The sequence below is a fragment of the Protopterus annectens genome, chromosome 7.part0, assembly GCF_019279795.1.
Source record: "Protopterus annectens isolate FY-2018-M chromosome 7.part0, PAN1.0, whole genome shotgun sequence".
NCBI lineage: Eukaryota > Metazoa > Chordata > Ceratodontiformes > Protopteridae > Protopterus > Protopterus annectens.
Window position 1 is genome coordinate 1,539,572,818 of NC_056739.1, and position 18,139 is coordinate 1,539,590,956.

The 18,139-nt window shown below is 40.3% G+C and overlaps 1 protein-coding gene across 3 annotated transcripts in view; it reads left to right on the forward strand.

Annotated features, from left to right (window-relative positions):
• Positions 1 to 3,149: 3,149 nt before the first annotated feature.
• Positions 3,150 to 18,139, forward strand: part of ACAD9 (acyl-CoA dehydrogenase family member 9) — a 1,114,604-nt gene continuing 1,099,614 nt past the window's right edge. Inside the window, exon 1 of one of the 3 annotated variants that reach the window (XM_044078083.1) lies at positions 3,150 to 3,208. Coding sequence is in view for 1 of the 3 variants with exons in the window: in XM_044078081.1 (XP_043934016.1) it covers positions 3,226 to 3,426 (201 nt within the window). In the remaining 2 variants the exon portion in view is untranslated. The other 2 variants (XM_044078081.1, XM_044078082.1) reach the window with 2 other exon arrangements.

Here is an 18,139-nt window from a genome sequence, read left to right on the forward strand (position 1 = left end):
ATATTGCCAACATCCTGGCAGATAGGTTCAGTGCTAACTTTACCCCCCACCCCCTAAAGGGCCCATATCTATACAGGAAGAATGCAGAGTCCCTGTAATCACAACTACTCAGGTAAAAGCTGCACTCTCTAAAGCCAAAAACACAGCATCCATGGGACCGAACAACATCCCAGGCTGCATTTTACACAAACTTCAGAACAAACTGGCTCCCCACCTAATCACCATGTTCAGTCATAACCTCACATCAGGCTTTGTACCCACTGAATGGTATACAGCAACAGTTATCCCACTCCACAAAGGGGGAGCCACCACTGATCCCGGGAACTATCGCCCTATTAGCCTGACGAGCCTGGTCTGCAAGGCCATGGAACGTATCATCATGGAAATCATAAACAAAGACATTGGTAACCTCCAAACTCTGGATCCCACTCAGTTCGGGTTTGTGAAAAGCAGATCATGCCTCCTGAACCTGACTGACTTCTTTGAGGCAGTCACCAAAGCCGTAGATGAGGGTAAGGTGGTTCACACAGCCTATCTTGACCTCGCCAAGGCTTTCAACACCATCTCCCATTCTGGAATTATAGCTAAACTCACTAAACTAGGTATAAATCCCTACATCACAAGACAGGTTGCCAACTGACTCACTGACAGAACCCACACTGTCAAAGTTGCACACTCCAAATCTGACCTCAAACAAGTGACAAGTGGAGTACCACAGGGTTCAGCCCTGGGACCTCTCCTGTTTGGTATCTACTTCTCTGAAGTACAAGCTAATACAGAAGGCCTCTGGCTAATGAAGTTTGCAGATAACTGCAAACTAGGAGCCATAGTTGAGTCCCCAAATGATGTGGAAATCCTACAGAAGGGCCTTGCTGAGACAGATGCCTGGTGTCAGAGCCATGACCTCAAGCTCAATGCCAAAAAGTGCATTGTCATCCCCTGTGGTAAAAACTCTGTACCCATGAACTACTACATAGACAGCAGTCCATTTAACACCGAATGTGTGATGAGACCTTGGGACCCAGGTGGACAGTAGTCTCTCCTTTGATAGTCACATCGCCACAGTAGTCAGGAAGTCCTTCTATGTGGCACACCTCATCATAAAAGGGTTCTCATCCAGGAAAAAAGAGGTCATTGTTCCCCTCTACTCGACACTCATTAGACCCATTATAGAGTACAAGGCCCCTTTTGGAATGTACCTCACAAGACATCAGGCAGCTGGAAAGGCCACAGAAGTACCTCACAAAGAGGATTACTGGCCTCAAACAGATACCCTACACAGGCCATCTCAAAAAACTCCAGCTTTACTCCATAGCATATCACATACTCTGAGGTGATCTCTGCCTAACATATAAAGCTATGTCAAACCCAGAGCTGTTGTACATACTACACCTAAAGAAATCCCAATCCCTCCGAGCTACACACTCTAGGAACCTAAACCTTGTCACCACAATAAACAGGACATGCTGGAGGGATCAATTTCTGTCCCAGAGACTTCCCATATTCTGGAACAGGCTACCCATCTATGTCAAGCAAAGTTCTTCATTAGCACTCTTCAAAAAAAATCTTGATGAGTGGGTGGGAAATAGGAAATACACCCCAGGGATCACTTCTGTGTCTCTGCTTGACGGTGGCACAGGAAAATAACTTTCTTGGGTGGCATAAGCCAGGGAACCTTGTTGGCTAGGCTTACATAGGCCCTCGGGCCGATAGCCTAGTACCTACCTATGAACCTATGAACCTATTAGCATGAATTTTCTGAAGGATATGAAGTCTGAAACTCAAGTGTCTGTCATTATTTTCTAAGTTTTATCTTTAATGATTTGCCATTAATCTTCCAGAAAACCACAATTTTATGAAAAACGAGCCAAAAATATGAGTCAAAAATCTGTACAATTGAGAGGTATACAGCACTTTTAGAAACACAATTTTCTAAATCGTTGAACTAAATGATACTGACATAACATTGCACTTAAGCAGCCACAAGATCGCAGCTACTGCTGTATGAGGATGATCAGTATCTCTTCCAACTATTTTCCAACAGCCAGCGAATGGTCAGCAGGCACCTGCTTCGCCCTACCCTTGCTATCTACGCATCCAGTAAGAAAACTATAACTAACAGATTTTCACACTGCACTGAACCATTTCTATCATCTCACAGTCACTCTCTCTTTTTATATATAGAAAGGCAGGTGTTTTAAAGGAAAAAGGTAGTATGAAACAGCAGCAATGAAGGCTGGACGAACACTGCAAGGCACCAGATAGACTTGCACTGCTTGCAATCTTTTGCATTGTTTTACAGTATCCCCAGATCATTTCCCCCCAAAAATGTGCGTGACCTGGGTGACTGACATGCCTAGTGGCTGTGATGCAATGTGCAAAGGAAGGTTAATTAATATGCCATGCAAATTTGCCTGTGACATATATTGATTGTTGCTTGACACGTGATGAAATCAGGCTGTGCATGTGAGTTATGAGTAGGGTTGCCACCTATTCCACTTTGTGAGGGACAGTCCCTCTTGGGCAGTTGGGTCCTGCAAAAAAATGGCAAATGTCCTGAGATTTTAGGACAAACATATTTCGTATATTTTATGTAATAGTTGCATAAAACAGCTATTTTGTATCTGAAACACCTAAATGTTATAAGAAACAGAAAAAGCAACTCATATACCACAAGAATAAGTTTTTATTTATGCAAAAAAGTGAAGTTCTGTCCTTTGTACTGGGAGTGGGTATGTTTTGCCCTGCAAAATATGACGTTTGTACCAAAAATGTCCCACTTTGGGCATTTGAAAAGGTGGCAACCGTATGAGTTGCAAAATTTCATATCTCCCTTTGGCAATGTGACCAGTGAGAAAACTAAAGTGAAAGATTTACAAGCCTGGTTTCTGTCTCGTACAGCTTTCTTGGACATAGAGGTTGCCCGAAGCATAACAACCGTGGCCTGTGTTTCTTAAGTAAACTAACAAGTCCACACTTTTACTTTCCGCATGCTGATATCCTGGATGAATGTTCATGCGGACGAGCAAAACATCAATATGTTTATTCAATAAATGCTATAATTAAAATGCTCATAAACCACCCTTCCAAAATCTCATTACTTGACTCTGACGAGTGGTGGCGAACCCTAACCCCAAATCCAAAGGAAGTGCGTGTCGTTCCCACGGCGTCACGTGACACCGCACGCACAATGTCCTTTTGATGAAGAGTACGTTGGATTAATTCATGTCATTTCTATCAACTATGCTCCCTTTAGTACAGGCATTCAAAAGTCTCAGGTTAGGATGTCGGTTAACAGGTTTTCCTTTGAGACTGTTAACATATGGTTGCCGTAATGTTGAATTTTACAGAAGTAGAAGATTTTTTAAAACTCAGTGTAGGAGTTTGGCATATGCAAAAGATCTGTTTATTAGGAAACTTAATAAGGTAACTAAGTGATGCTTTATATATGTAAAGTATTATTGTAGTAACTGCTTAGCAGTTTCACACCAATTTATTCGACTTTCTACTAATATCTAGCTACCTTATTTTGATTTATTGCCTTCCATTTTCTAAGTTGTAAATGTCTAACTTCCAGTGCACCTTATTGTGTTGTACAGGTCCAGTTGCTGTGTTAACCCTACCTTTAATAAATTTCTTTAATGGACAGAAGTGGGTCGTGGATCCACGTAGCGGAAGCTGCCTCAGTTTAGTTTGTGTGGAGGGAGGATTTAGTCTGCTTATGTGGTTTAAGAAAAAAAACATTTCATTAATGTTTTAATTGTGTTGCATCGTGGAGCATAGAGTTTGCATATGTCAAGTCCTCTACTAGAGGTTGCAGGGTGACATAATAGGAGTGTGTAAGTGTGAAGGGAGCGACTCCCCTAAGTAAAACTTTAAATAAGCAGCAGAAAGGGTGCTTCACCTGATTTAAAAGTCATCCATTCACTCCAGCTGCACAGGCTGAACATAGGTGTAGCCATTAGAACTAAGCTGAGTGTAGTTTCCTCCCAGACTTTGCTAATGCGCATAGGGTTTCTTTTTCAAGCAGCTTTTCTCTGGTTGTAGGGGCAGCAGCTAAGAATGGTACATGCATTGCTTAAGTGGGCATGGGACAGTGATTGGAAAGATGTGTGAATAGTGGAAATGTTAGGTGGAGTACCAGGCAACAAACTGAGACTGCGATTGTAAACATCCGTCCTGAAAGTGATCATTGTAAAGCAGTCATGTTATAAAGTATTACCAGACAAAACATATATTGTATATGCATAGCTGGCTTTAGGCACCAGCAAACCCTGTGGTTGCTGGGGGCCCCCTGTTACTGGGAGGCACCCAACCACAGCAAGTTGTCTTATCCTGAGAATTTGTAACATCTGTCAAACCAACAAATGCTAGTACAGCAGTTTTGTGTACTTAATAAACCAGATGGGTAATAACTTGTATTTATATGTCCTTTAAAACCGAAAGTTATCTTCGATACAGTAACAGTGTTTTGTCAAGCAACAGGCTTCACAATTCCATTAAATATTGTACGCCTGACATAGTACTCCTGGCTTAGTAAAACACTGCTAGTGGACATTCACTCCCCTAAAACTAACAATATCGCCAACTTTAGGTACTTGCAGTACCCATGACTTCAAGGGGGACCCCTTAATCATCCTTGACCGTGTGTGGGGGCCCCACAGAAATTGCTTCTGGTTGGAGAAAAATGAGGAGAAAAATGTATTAATTTCCGGATTATGCTCTTTACTGTGAACAGGTCCGTAAAATGACCCTGTTAGGATAAAGCTGATAATGAACATAAGCAAGGTAAGCACTAGAGAGATCAGCAGTCCAGAGTGACTGAGATTGGTGCAAACCTTGGATTTTTAAGAAAAGCTGATGCTTCTGATCTAAAGAGATGGTTTTCTCTTTCAGAGAATTTTATAAACACTAACAGAACACCAGCTACTAAAACTTTCAATTTCTTTGCAGAAGAATTCAGTACAATGTCTAGGATAGCAGAATAAAGGCTCAAAATCATGAACAAGTTCTAAATATTACTCTAACTGAATTAAAAAGTTAATAGTATAACACCTTTTGCATCAGCTTTCATTTTTTTGGACAATAAGTATAAAACCCTGATGTCTTGATTTATTGACTGTCTGTAATTCGGAATGATTTACAAGCAAATCAAACTTTTTACAAAGGGTAGAGCAAAACTATGAGAAAAGTCAGGGAAAGTAAATAAAACCGGCTTACCCTGCTGGGTATCAGTAAAAAAAATGTAGCTAACCAGTAATTATATTTCAAAAGTAATGAATAAAATATATTACAGAACATTCAGACCTTTAGATCTTCTATGAGTCTGGGGGCCCCACTCCCCTCACTGTATATCTGGATACATGTGGCTCCCCTAATCATCCTTAACTTTGGGGGCATCACAACAGCTGTTGCCTGTTGGGGAAAATTAGAAGGAAAAAAATGTATTAATTTTCTGATTACTCTCTTTAACCTGAATGGGGGTGTGATATGACCCTGTTAAATGGCCTCTTCTCTCAACTGCACCCATTCTAAATCCAGCTCTGCTCAGATGTGTGTGTGTGTGGGGGGTGGGTATTACTTCTTTAATTGTCATCACAGTTAAACCTTAGATGTGTGCACATGAAGTCATTATAGTTTGTGTTTGGGCTGAGAACAGTGTGGTCATTGTTTCTTTTATTTTTCTTACAGACTTCAGAGGTATACAAAGAAGGTTACTATAGTTTGTGCAGTGCTGGTGTACTGTCTAGGAACAACAAAGTAGAATACATTACTGTAATTGTTATTTTTTCAATTTCCTCACAATCACACTTCAGACATGTATGCAGGTAGCTGCCTTTGACAGTTTGTATATGTATGTCAGCAGTCATTTGAAATACACGAATGTAGAAATTTTAACCTCTGCTTTCATCCCATTCTAACACCAGTGGGATGCATAGCCAGTCTTTCTGGGGTTAGGGAGGCAGGCAGTTCTAATATAAGACCTGCGTATCCAGACAACTGTCTTGTTAGTTTATTGTGAGTTACTGTTTTGTCATCTTTGAACATTAAGCCTTTGGTACAACTTATGTCTTCATTGAAAGAAAAAAATATTTATTATTAATAAAATTATTTTCTTACTAATGATTTTGTTTAGGCCACCATTGGTTGGGAAATTCTCTAAATGTATTTCAAAACACGCATAACCCACTGCTTCTGGGGGCTCTGGCTTAACTGAGTTATTTACTAAATGGTTACAACTGTGCTTACTTGGTCAGGAAAGGTGTGTTGAAATGATGCAAGGAACAACAACACAATTTCTTTCCTTAATCAAAATTTCTGTTCAAGCCATCATTGGATGAAAAGGCTGTGTAAAGCAAAATGTGAGAAAAGGAGGAAACAGGGAAAGACCTGTGTGTGTGTGTTGAGTTAAATGCCATTAACTTTAAGTGTCCATTTATAAGATGATACATAGACTGGAATTGCCTAGGGGTCCCAACTTGACATCGGCTACTATTATACAGCTGCAGAAAGATGAACCTAAACCATATTAAACTGTTTGTGACATTAAATTGTCTAACTGTGCAACTTTGGTCAAGTCATTTTACCAGACAGTGCTCTTGGACTGAGTCAGAAGATTTGTGTGAATCAAATATAACTGAACTTTATGGAGTTCCCATGCTGCTTCATAGTGTTATATATAAATGAGGCTGATAATGTGGAGTAATTGACCATGTATGTGTTTTTTGTGTAGCTCTGAGAATGTTACGGCAGTAATGTAATGTCTAGGAACTGCTGCATATCAACTCCTTTCAGGATTGAGACATGATAGGCAATACTGTTTGTTGCTATTTAAAGTACCTATTTTGAAGTTTATCATCTGAAGTAAAGCATGGTTTGAGTTTGTTTAAACATAGTTTTATATAGGATATGGGCACAGGTTTGATGGTGGAAGTGGATGTGGTGATATGTGGCTGTTGTGCAAGGTTGGGATTAGATGTTGGGGAATCCTTCCTTAGGGACGCTATACCATCTATGAAATAAGAGTTGCATTCGGTTGCAGTTCTGAGTGGTGAGTTATTGAGAGAGGGTTTAGGGTTGAATTCTTTGCTGGGATGTAAGATTTCTTTAATGACTGACCAGTATTTTTAGGATTGTGTTGACTCTTGTTTAGGTTGTTATAGTATTTTTGTCTTACTTTGCTTTTTTAGTACAGATGCAGAGCATTCTGAAGTTTTGAGATAGAGTTATATTTTTGCCATTCTTTGCATGCATTTTTTTTTCTATATTGTATTAGCATTCTATTCTTTGAGTAGCCAAATTGCATTATTTGCTTTTAGTCTTAAATCTGCTCTAGTTCATGCTGGTAAGTGTATCTTTCATTTTATTAACTGGGTTTGTTCTTTTGTTTGGTGCCCACTTTACTGTGGTAATCTTGGGAAAAGAAAAACTCTCTAAAGTTACACCCTTAGCAGTCTATATACTCCTTAGAATTCTGAAACTTTTCTGAAAAATGTAAGTTAAGCAGGTATAAACCAAGTATAAGTAGCTTTTGGATAGTAATTATATTTAAAAAGCAGTTTTTTAGTAGCATGTTTTGTATTAATTTATTAGTCAATTCAGTTAAAGTTTTTACACCAATATTACAAAAGATTCCAGAAATATTTCCTTCACATTTTCACAACTTCCCATTCCTTGGAAACTTCACAAGCCAGATGCTTAAAGTTTTGTACTACCAGAATTGAATGTAAGTGTGACTATTTCCTGTCCGGATAAGTATTTTTGATATATTGAGCATAAAGCATAATTTTGCATTGCACAATCAGCATAAATGACAAAATAAAATGCTAAGTATGTTTCAAGATGTACAAGTTTCAGTTGTAGTATTATTCTGCATTATCTAAGGGTCCAGGTGATTCCATGAAATAATGTGCAAGTAATGGCTAGCAGACAGCTTGCAACAAATTTAGTTTTGTGCATTCTGCATGGATTACAACAATATGTTTTTGTGTCTCACCATGATATTTCCTCTGTTCCTCCAAGATGCAACTCCTACAGTTATGAAGATACAACAGAATTTGTGCATAATGCAGTATACTTCATTATATTGCTGTTGTGTCAATACCCCAAGGGATTTTATGTTACAAAATAGACTTGTGCACATCAGGCGCTCACAGGTTGCCCCTCCCCGTTATGGCATAAGTGCCAAACCTTGGGTAAATTTGTGATTTCCCATCTGTGGTCCAAGTTACTTTTGAATATGGTTAGGGATGAGCTTTACTTTACTTGGAAATGAAGGAAGGGGTATGTTGCATATAGGTTTAGGTCCTTAAAATAGATATGTTGGATGCTGTTTGTTTTGTGAATATGCAATAAATCCGTCAGTGTAGGATCAGAGAATGCTTTGTAGGTTAGGCATAATTCTCTGCATGGCAGTCTGTAGAAGACCAAGTACAGGGATGAGGCCTTGAGACTGTCTTCATATGACTTGTTTTGCACCTGTATTCTTTTTTTATTCTTTTTCTGAGGAACCTCTGTGGCCAAGCTGTTTCAAGTGCCTGAGACATGCCAAAGTGTGTGTTGTACCCATTGAGTGGTCAGATGAGAGTATTGTGGAATAATAGTCTCCTTGGATCTGGATGCCATGTCCTTACTTATAAGTTGTGCAATGTAGAATGATCTTATCAACACAGTAGACACCTGCTGGTCAAACGTCAGGTTACTGTCAATATTCCTTCCCAGATTCCTGACTACTGGGTCTACTTTTAGGAGTGTATTACCAGTATGGTAATTTCCCAGGATGGCCCTTCTTCTAGTCTGTGGCTGTGGCACTAGTTGTCTGCATCATGCCCTCTTGAAGGGTATCTGTGTCTTTAGAGGATTCAGTAACCATCTGTAGTTTTCAGTCCTCTTATCGACTTGTTCAGCCAGAAGCCCTTGACATTTACCTTGTCTTTGGAGAATTAGATGCCATTACCCCAACAAACAAGCTTATTATGCTTTTGACTCTTCTGACACATATTTTTGTATGTTTTTTATCATTAGTTGGTAGGTCCCTTGTTTTAAGGAAGCCAGTTCCGCACAATATAATGATACCATACAGAGCTGATAGTATTATATAGAAGAAATTCAGGAAGATGCTATTCAGGAAGATGCTATAAGTACTTGTAAGGTTTAAGAAATCGGGATATTAAGTACTTATAGAAAACTAATAGAAAGTTACTAAACTGCATCATTAGACATTGCAGAGTAAACAGAGGGACCTTAGGTTCTTGGGTGTTTACTATGCTAATGACCACAAGGGCCTTTTTAGGCCTAACCATGCATCCCAAATCCATGACAAGTTCTGGTACTCTTGATAAGTGTAAGCAGGGGCTTGGGAGATAGATCATTTATAAGCAGGGGCAGGGGCTTGGGAGAGAGATCATTTATAAGCAGGGGCATGGAAGAGGAACCATTTACAGGCTGCCTTTGTCTATTAGAGACATAGATGCCAAACCAAGGATGAATTTCTTGCTCCCCATCCAGTTTTCCAAGTTTCACTTGAATTGGGTTAGGGAGGAACTTTGCTTCACATAGATTATGTAATCTCTGAGATATATACCTATCTCTCCAGCAGATCCTATCTATATCACTGGCAAGATTTAAGTCTTTAAAATGGGTAATTCCGGTGCCGTTTGTTTTTCTCGTATGCAGGAGGTCCATCAGATTGTGGTCTCATAATGCCCTGTATGCCAAGCATAGCTCTTCCCTCAGCAGCCCGTAGGAGACTGAATACAAGGATTGGGCCTTGAGGCGGTCTGCATAGAACGTGTTGCTTACACCCTGTAGTCTTTCAGTGAGGAATCTCTGTGGATGTTCCAGTTGGGTATGCTTGGGTAGGTACATACCAAAGGGGCATTGTACTCGATATGTCTGGTGAATGCTGAATACAAGCGGACCAATAACTTCCTTGGACCTAGATGCCATGCCTTTGCTTGTAAGCTGCAGAACATAGAATGATTTCCTCACTGCTGTAGGCACCTGATGGTAAGAGGCTAGATTACTGTCTGTGTGCACCCAAGTCACTAACTACTGGGTCAACTCTTAGGGGTGTGTTGTGAATATGATAATTAACAGGAGTGGATGACTTCCCAAAGGATACTGTTATGCATTTCTTATCATTTTAGTTTTAGTCCGTGGCTCTGACACCAGTTGTTTGTCTGTATCAGCCCTTCCTGGAGAACATTTGTGTCATTGGGGGATTCAGTGACTGCTCCTAATTTGCAACAATCTGCAGATTTAGTCAGCCAGAGACCATTGACATTGGCCTTGACTTCAGAGAAGTAAATGCCACAGAGGATCAGCCCCAGGACCGATCTCTGACAGACTCTGCTTGTGACTGGCCTCTTTTTGTAGAGGTGGACTCTCCAAATTTAACTTCCTGGGTCCTGTCTGTGAACCAGCTGGCTGTCCAGTGGATGACATAAGGGTTTGTACCTAACATCTTGAGTTTGTCAACAATGCCTTGGTTGGGTATTGTCAAATGCTTTGGCTAGGTCGAGATAGGCAATGTGAACATTTTGCCTTCATCCATTGCTTTGGTGACATTCTCAAAGAAGTCCACCAGACTGAGTAAGCATGACCTGCCCTTGATGAAACGAAATTGGGCTGGGTCTAGTGTCTGGAATTTTCCTATGTTATTACTGATCATTTCCATCATAATTCTTTTCATGGCTTTCCATATGAGATTAATGCTGAGTACACATTAGCTGATTTTTTCAAATTTACAAGTGTAACAGTTTTTAGTACTCCAGATTCAAATAATCTTAGCTTGATGTAATTATTTGACTGTCTACAGTCAGCAGAAATATATGCATTCTTACTAAAAAAAATCAGATGTAGTTCTTAACCCAACACTATTTTTAGGTAATTTAGTAAGAAACCAACCCATAGCATTAATTGTACCAGTTCTCTTGTGATCTGTTAATGTAATAATCTGACCAAAATCATACATCTACTAGAGTAAACATGTTGCTAGATTATTATGGAGTTTCCTGTTGTCTTTAAAATTCAGTAAAATGACTTGCAAGCTTTTACCTGCTGCTCAGGACTTCCTGAGGTTGCAGAGCATACCTCTCAACTGTCCGGATTTATGCAGAATGCCAAATTTTTGTCTCAAATTTTTTGACTGTTTCTCATTAAAATATTAGCACGTCATTTAGGAAATCATTAAGGATTAGTTAGAATATGACAGACATTTGAGTTTCAAGTTTCATGCCCTTCAGAAAATTCACTTTAATTCAAAACCTGTTGTTCTGTCAACTTTCTATGTTTGTAAGAGGAATATTTAAAAATTATTCCTATTTTTGGGCCTTTGCCACAAAATGACATAATGGCAGGAAGCATGTCCAGTGCCCTTAGCCACTTGTCCATTCCTGGTGTGCTTCCATCTGAGTGTCATTGACGAACGGGTTTCTCTTACTCTGTAACATCACTGCGAAGCTTGGCACAAACTGGAGAAACACTGCCCCAGTACCAAACCCTCTGGCATTCCATTAATTGTGTTTCGTACTTTGTAGTGTGCCCCCTCAGCTGATACTTTCTGCATCCTTACTTGTCAACCAGCTAACATCCTATCCGACAGGCTTTCCCCCAATGAGCTCCCTGTAAGGTACAATATTTTAATTCTTATTAAAGCTCACGAGTACCATAATCTGATGATTCTTTGTGTGAATACATACTATTAGGTGAATGTGCATTCATAAACTCTGGCCTGCTCTTCAGAATTCTTTGTATTCTGTAGCATTTCCCAGAAAAAAGAAAGGTAAAACACTAACCAGTAGTATAATACTGTCATATCTCATTTCTTTGAAACGGCTGTCTAAAGTCAATTGGGTATATACCAAGATCTGTTGAAACCGCGGTGGTGGTGCTGCGGTAGCGTTGTCGCCTCACAGTAAGACGCTGTCCGGTTCAATTCTCAGCTAGAGCGTCTTCTGCATGGAGACATGCGTGAATGGGCGTACCTTCGTTGAAGGTTGTGCGTCAGGCCTGGCAAGCCGGTACGTAAAAAGCAACTGCCAATCATTAGCGGACCGGAGTTCCACTGTGGCGACCCCTAACCGGGAAAAGCCGAAAGACACAAACAAACAAAGATCTGTTGAAAATGTCAGCAGTTGCTACAAAGTAACATATAGCACTAATAAAATAAGTATTCCTTATTTAGAATACAGTGATCTCAGAGTTAATATATTTAGTTGGGGGTAATATTTGGAGCTTGCCGCACACCAACACATGTTTATAATTTTCATAAACTGGGATCTTCAGCCACCTGCACCTTTTACCATCTTTAACTCAGAAATGGCCCTTCGACTTTCCTTTGAGGAATTTAGTTTCAAGAGATTGTCATATAACCTGACTAACCAGTCTATAATTAATTTCTGTCAGACTTTTTTGGCATCTTCCCATCGTCTGGCTCCACTTCAGTCTTGGAAAAACATGCCATGGGTTCACTGCTTATCTACCAGGTCTTTTACACCAAAGGAATAAACTTTCCTATCCCTGGTGCTTTAATCTCTCTAAATCCCACTGTTAAATTATTTTCTTTTTAACTAACTCGTAATCACTTTATTTGCCCCATCTCTAACCTCAACTTGATACCCTCTGTCCACATTGTTTTTGTAAATAGAGATAACTAGCATATTTCTGTGTGTTAACTTTAAATCTTTTCTAGTAAATCCATCAAATTCTAATGCTCCTGGTTATATAAAAAATCTGTTCTCCATCCTTTATACATTTAGCCAGTTTTATCTCTAGCTGTTCCTCAACTTGATAAATGATCTTGGCTTGCTTTTTTCTGACCACACTATACTTTTCCCCTACCTCTCATTTTGATGTATGCCTTTCTTTTTCAGAGCATAGCCTCCTTTTTCGCTTGTTTAATCATACTGTCATATCTTGCCACATTTTCTTAAACTACTTGTACTTTTTGTTAAGTAATTGAGTCATGCCTTCCGCAGTGTTTCCTTCAGATATTAATGTGGCCATAGGATTTCACTTTGGAACAATTTCATTCATTTTCCTTTTATTTAAATTGACTAATTCTTAACATTAATTGCCTTGTGGAAGTATCCATGTGGGTATGTTTTCTTGTATTACTGTTTACAGATTGGGGGTTTAGTTTGACCGTTCAGGACAGCATTTTGCATGTTTGATGAACCTTTATGGAATTATCGGGTTTCCTCATAAGATCATGTCTGTGAGAGTATAAATTTCAGTGAGATAGCTGATGTCTGGTAGCTTTCCTTCCTCTGCCCAATTATTTTTAGCAGTGGGACATCCCTATGGGCTTGAGACTGTGCAGTTTTAGACCTGCCTCTGTTCCTGAAAGCTTGATTATAAAACAGAGTGCATCTTGCACCATCACTCCTTCAGTCGGCACAAGCCTTAAAGAGAAAAATCACTAACATCAGATTGCAGACAATGTTGGTACACATGTTAAAATATGATTTTTAATCCAGCTGCTGCTTCATTTGGTTTCCTGCCTTTGGAAATGTGTTAAAAAATGCCTGCTTTTGCCCACAGCCACGCAGAGAGGATATTCAAGAAAATTTGCTGCTAAATCAATATCTTTTACTTCTGTTTTGAACTATTGTAGACCTCTGTGAAATGGTGAAATCAGCGGATGCCATGAAGCAATTATTTTATTTCTCCATTCCTAAATGTAGTAGAAGTCATCCTCCCAGTTGTTTTATTTTGTCCCTTTACATGAAGCAGAATAGAAAGTATCAAAAGGTATCAGTAGAAAGGAAGACTTGAGCAGCAGTCTTCTGCCAAGGTCCAGATATTTTGACTTCCCTTTTAGCGACAGCCGGCAACCTCATCCCTTTCCCTGTTTCATTATTGATGAGGCATAGTTTCCCCAATTTCAACCAAGTCAAGTGATTACATATCACTGTTGAGAGTATGCTGTACAGTTTGCTGCAAAGCCAAACCCATGTCCCCTTCCAAGTATCCCAGATGATTAGATTTGCATGGCACTGGACAGACAGGCAGGTCAGGCATTTCCTGTACCAGAGCAAGGGATGGTTCAACTTGGGGGTGGGGGTCCTTTCGTCTTCAACAAAGGATAGCCATTCATGGTTTAAATCATTGTATAAAAGAAAAGTGCTAAACTTTCACATTAAGGGTATTGCCACTGCAAACCTTATTTCCTCTGCTGGTGAAGCATGCCTTTGTAAGTAATCATGTGCATGCAGGATGCATAGCTCCACAGTCTCATTCATGTAACCAGCAAATTGTAACTGGGAGTCTCTCTCTGGGTTTCCATTTCCAGTCTACCTCCTTTCCTGTTGCCTCTGTAGTGCTCCAAGGGTATTCATCAGATGTGTGTCAGCAATGTTTATTTACCTAGTTCATGTTGTAGGAAGGGGCTTCACGGTAACCAAGAATCAGATGATTGCTTCATAATTAAAGAATCTCTACAGGGCTGGAACCATTCTTTTCTACAGGCTTTTTGGTGCATTTAGGATCTGGAGATATTTCCTTGTGAGGAAGACATAAAACCTCTGTTCTGAAACGGTGAGATTTTTGGAGTCTTCTTGAATACATCAGCATGCATTGTTTCTCTTCCTTTAAGACAGTGGGACACAAGTAATGGACCAAGTCGGAGTCTATATAGCATCAGATAAAATTTTCAACACTCTAGGATAAATGTCTTGAGGAAGTAATCAGTTGACCAGTAGACAATTGGCTGATATTGTCAATAAGTACTAAATGCATTCTGTGTGAAGAAATATGTTGCAGAGGGAATTCACCTTTCCTTGAGGTGCAGCCACCTCAATTTGGTTAGATAAGTAAAGGAGGTACAAGTAGCAAAGCCCCTAGTAACTCAAATGCTGAAATGGCTTAAAATATTATTTTATATTCGCAAGTGCATTTTGTATTCATTTTGCCCTGATGCCTTCTTACCGTCAAGCCCTGTCCATCACTCTTAAGCCGATTCATTCCCCTGTAAGAGGGCATACCTAGCACTGTGGGGGTGGGTAAGAACTTGCTTTCATTAATTTCCTCATAAGAGAGATGTACCCAGTACCCTACAGGAGGTGAGTGCTGCTTGGGAAGCCATTGTACAGGCAGCTGTAAGGGTTGCTTGTGCCCTCACTGGCATCCGGCATATGGTGAAGTTTCTGTCACCCTAACGTCACTACTAGGTGGAATGTGGGGAAGAAACGAGCTGTTCATGTCACTGTTGGAATCCATTGTGCCTTCCCTCATGCTAGTGCATGTTATTTCCCACCTGCTAATAAAGGCTAGCAACAAATCTGGTTTGGAGAGTCCACCCTCAGGATATGCCCTGCATTGCTTTCCCCTGAATGATGTGGCCTGCATACATCCTATTCTAACTGCCCCCCCCCCCCCAGGAAGGGCCCACCCATCTTTCTGTGTCTACACCAGCAAACACCCAAGCTACTAAACAAACTTGGGTCACACAGGCTTTAGTTTAGGTTTTATCTTTCTGTGTCACTGACATAAGCTATGCAGAAGTGAAATTTGGCAGTCAGGCTACTTGCAGATGTCATAGAGTCTGTATTATTTTCTGTCTTGTTGGATCGCAGTTCTAGTATCCATATAAAGAATGTCCAGAGGTACCTTGGTGCGCATTCTTCCTGGAACATGTCTGTTCTTGATAAGATTTTCATTGCTTTATTCTTCAGATTATGAAGAATTGAGGCCTGTCCTTTTGCTTTCCCATTTCCAAACCATAGGGCAGTACGAAACAACACTTCCTCGAGTTGTAACGTACAGTACCAGTGTGACGTGGTATGCCATCAAACAGTGTAGTCTCCATGCCTACTCACTTTGCAGATTAGCCGTGACAGTTTGTGAGTGGACTGTTAAATTAGGCATGTCCCCTCATTCCATTTGTAGTCAGAGTCAACAAAACCTACTGACAGATGCCCTAAACATAAACATTTCAATCTCCAACCATCAGAAATGGGGTAAATAGACCAATTTTATAATCTGGGGATCCTTCAAAGATGGATATGTTTGCCTCTCAAATGAATCATTAGCTGCCTGTGTTCCACAACAGGAGGCCATACAGTGCAGCCTTGGTGTAACCATTAGTTCCTTTTGGCAATGGGAGCAAAACACTTCAGTATCCAGTTCCTGTTATTCTGCTGGTACCAGGAGGGTGGCTACTGGTAACAAAAGGAAAAATATATATATATGGTTCTTTCTGCTCCTCTGTGACTGAGGCAGTCAAGAGTTCACTTTCTCATACAGATGTTGGTTGATTTGCCTAGAACTCTTCTATGTAACAAACTTTTAATGCAAACATAGTTGCACAATGTTGTATTCCAGTCTCAGATTTCTCAATCTGGTTCCTATTTGGCTGTCACTTTCGCAGGAGTTGTTATCCATTCTGAGAGAAGCTGAAAGACCTATAGCTAGAAAAATATTTATTTGCCTGAATAGAAGTGATTATCTAGCAAAACACATCAATCAAGCCTTTGGTTAGATGGTGTTAGAACTGCTTCAAGATACAACTTTCCAAGGCTGACAAAGGCCCTCCCCTTCGCATAATGCACTATCCTGTGACACCTAGCCTCTGTAGATCTTTGTTGCCGCGCTTCAGCCTTGAATGGAGAAATGACCATAGGCAGCTAATCTTATTTTTCAGATACAGAAAACCATTTTTTCTAGACTTTAGCTGAATTTTTTGTTACTGTGATTGTTATATGGATTTTTGTCAGTTTGCATTTCTTCTTCTTTGGAACTAGGCCAACCCTTGGTATGGATAGAGAATTTGAAAAAAGTCCTAAAGAATTTTACTGAATCCACTGCTAAGTTCATAAATGAATATCAACACCTCCAGGTTGGTGGCGGGTATAAATGTATCTCCAACACCATCATATTGGGTGACTCTGGAGTTCATAAATCAAATGCCATGGAACAGCTAGTCACTGAAATATACTAGATCTCATTATCACAAACATGGGGACAAAATGGATCTGATCATAAACTAATCTCACTGGAAATCAAAATTGCCATGGATTCAAAGGACAAATCAAAGGCCTTTTTTCAGCTATGTTAGGAACCTCCACAGACATTGCCGACATCTCAAATGCACAGGTGAAAGCTGCTCTCTAAAGGTAAAAAACACATCATCATGGGACCGATGGTGTCCCCGCCGTACTGCTGCCTACGAAATGCAAGGAATTAAACCCACACATAAGGCAGCTGTTTAATCTCAGCCTTACCACAGGATACGTGCCCAAGGAGCGGTGGCAAGCAACTGTCCCACTCACTCCCACGGTGCTTCTGCGTCACGGACCTAGTAATTACCGCCTAAAACAGCAACAAAAGCAGTCTGCAGGAGGAGAGGAGGAATCATAAACTCATAAACATACAAAGATATAGGACTTGCAGACATTGGTATTATAGAAAAACTTACCAGCTTAAATGTAAACCCATATGTCACAAGATGGGTTGCAAACTGGCTTAGGACAGAAGGCATCTACTTCTCAGAAGTACAGGCAAAATGAGGACTTTACAGATATCCTTCAGAAGGGACTCACGAAACAGATAGCTGGTGCCAGGGCGCAATCCACTAAGCACAGAAAGAGTTATAGGGGACCTGGGGACCCAGGTTAACAGTAAGACCTTCTACATTGCCCACCTGATCATGAAGGGATTCATCAGATCTATCTGAGGTCATTGTTCCCCTGTACTCTTCACTTATCAGACCAATGATCTCACCAAAAGGATAAAGGGACTCCAAAATCTGTCATATGCTGCCAGATTGAAGAAACAGGTGACATGTGCCTGACATACAAGGCCATGTCCAACCCGAATTAATGGACATGCTCCACCTCAAAATCCAAATCCACCAAAACCACTAGATTATCACTCAGAGACTCCTATGCTGTGGAATCAAATGGCTCTGTTCAAGAGAAATCTTGACCTGTGGATGGGAGATCTCATCTCTGTGTCACTGCTGGACAGAGGCACACAAACTAATGGGCACAGTATTTTTTATATAAGGGGGCGTAAGCCAAGCCTTTTAGCTTGCTACTAGGCTATTAGGGCAGGGCAGATAGCCTAGTATAAACCTATGAACCTATAATATACAGAGATGCATGTATGTATGTGTATTTTAACATGTGCAATTTGA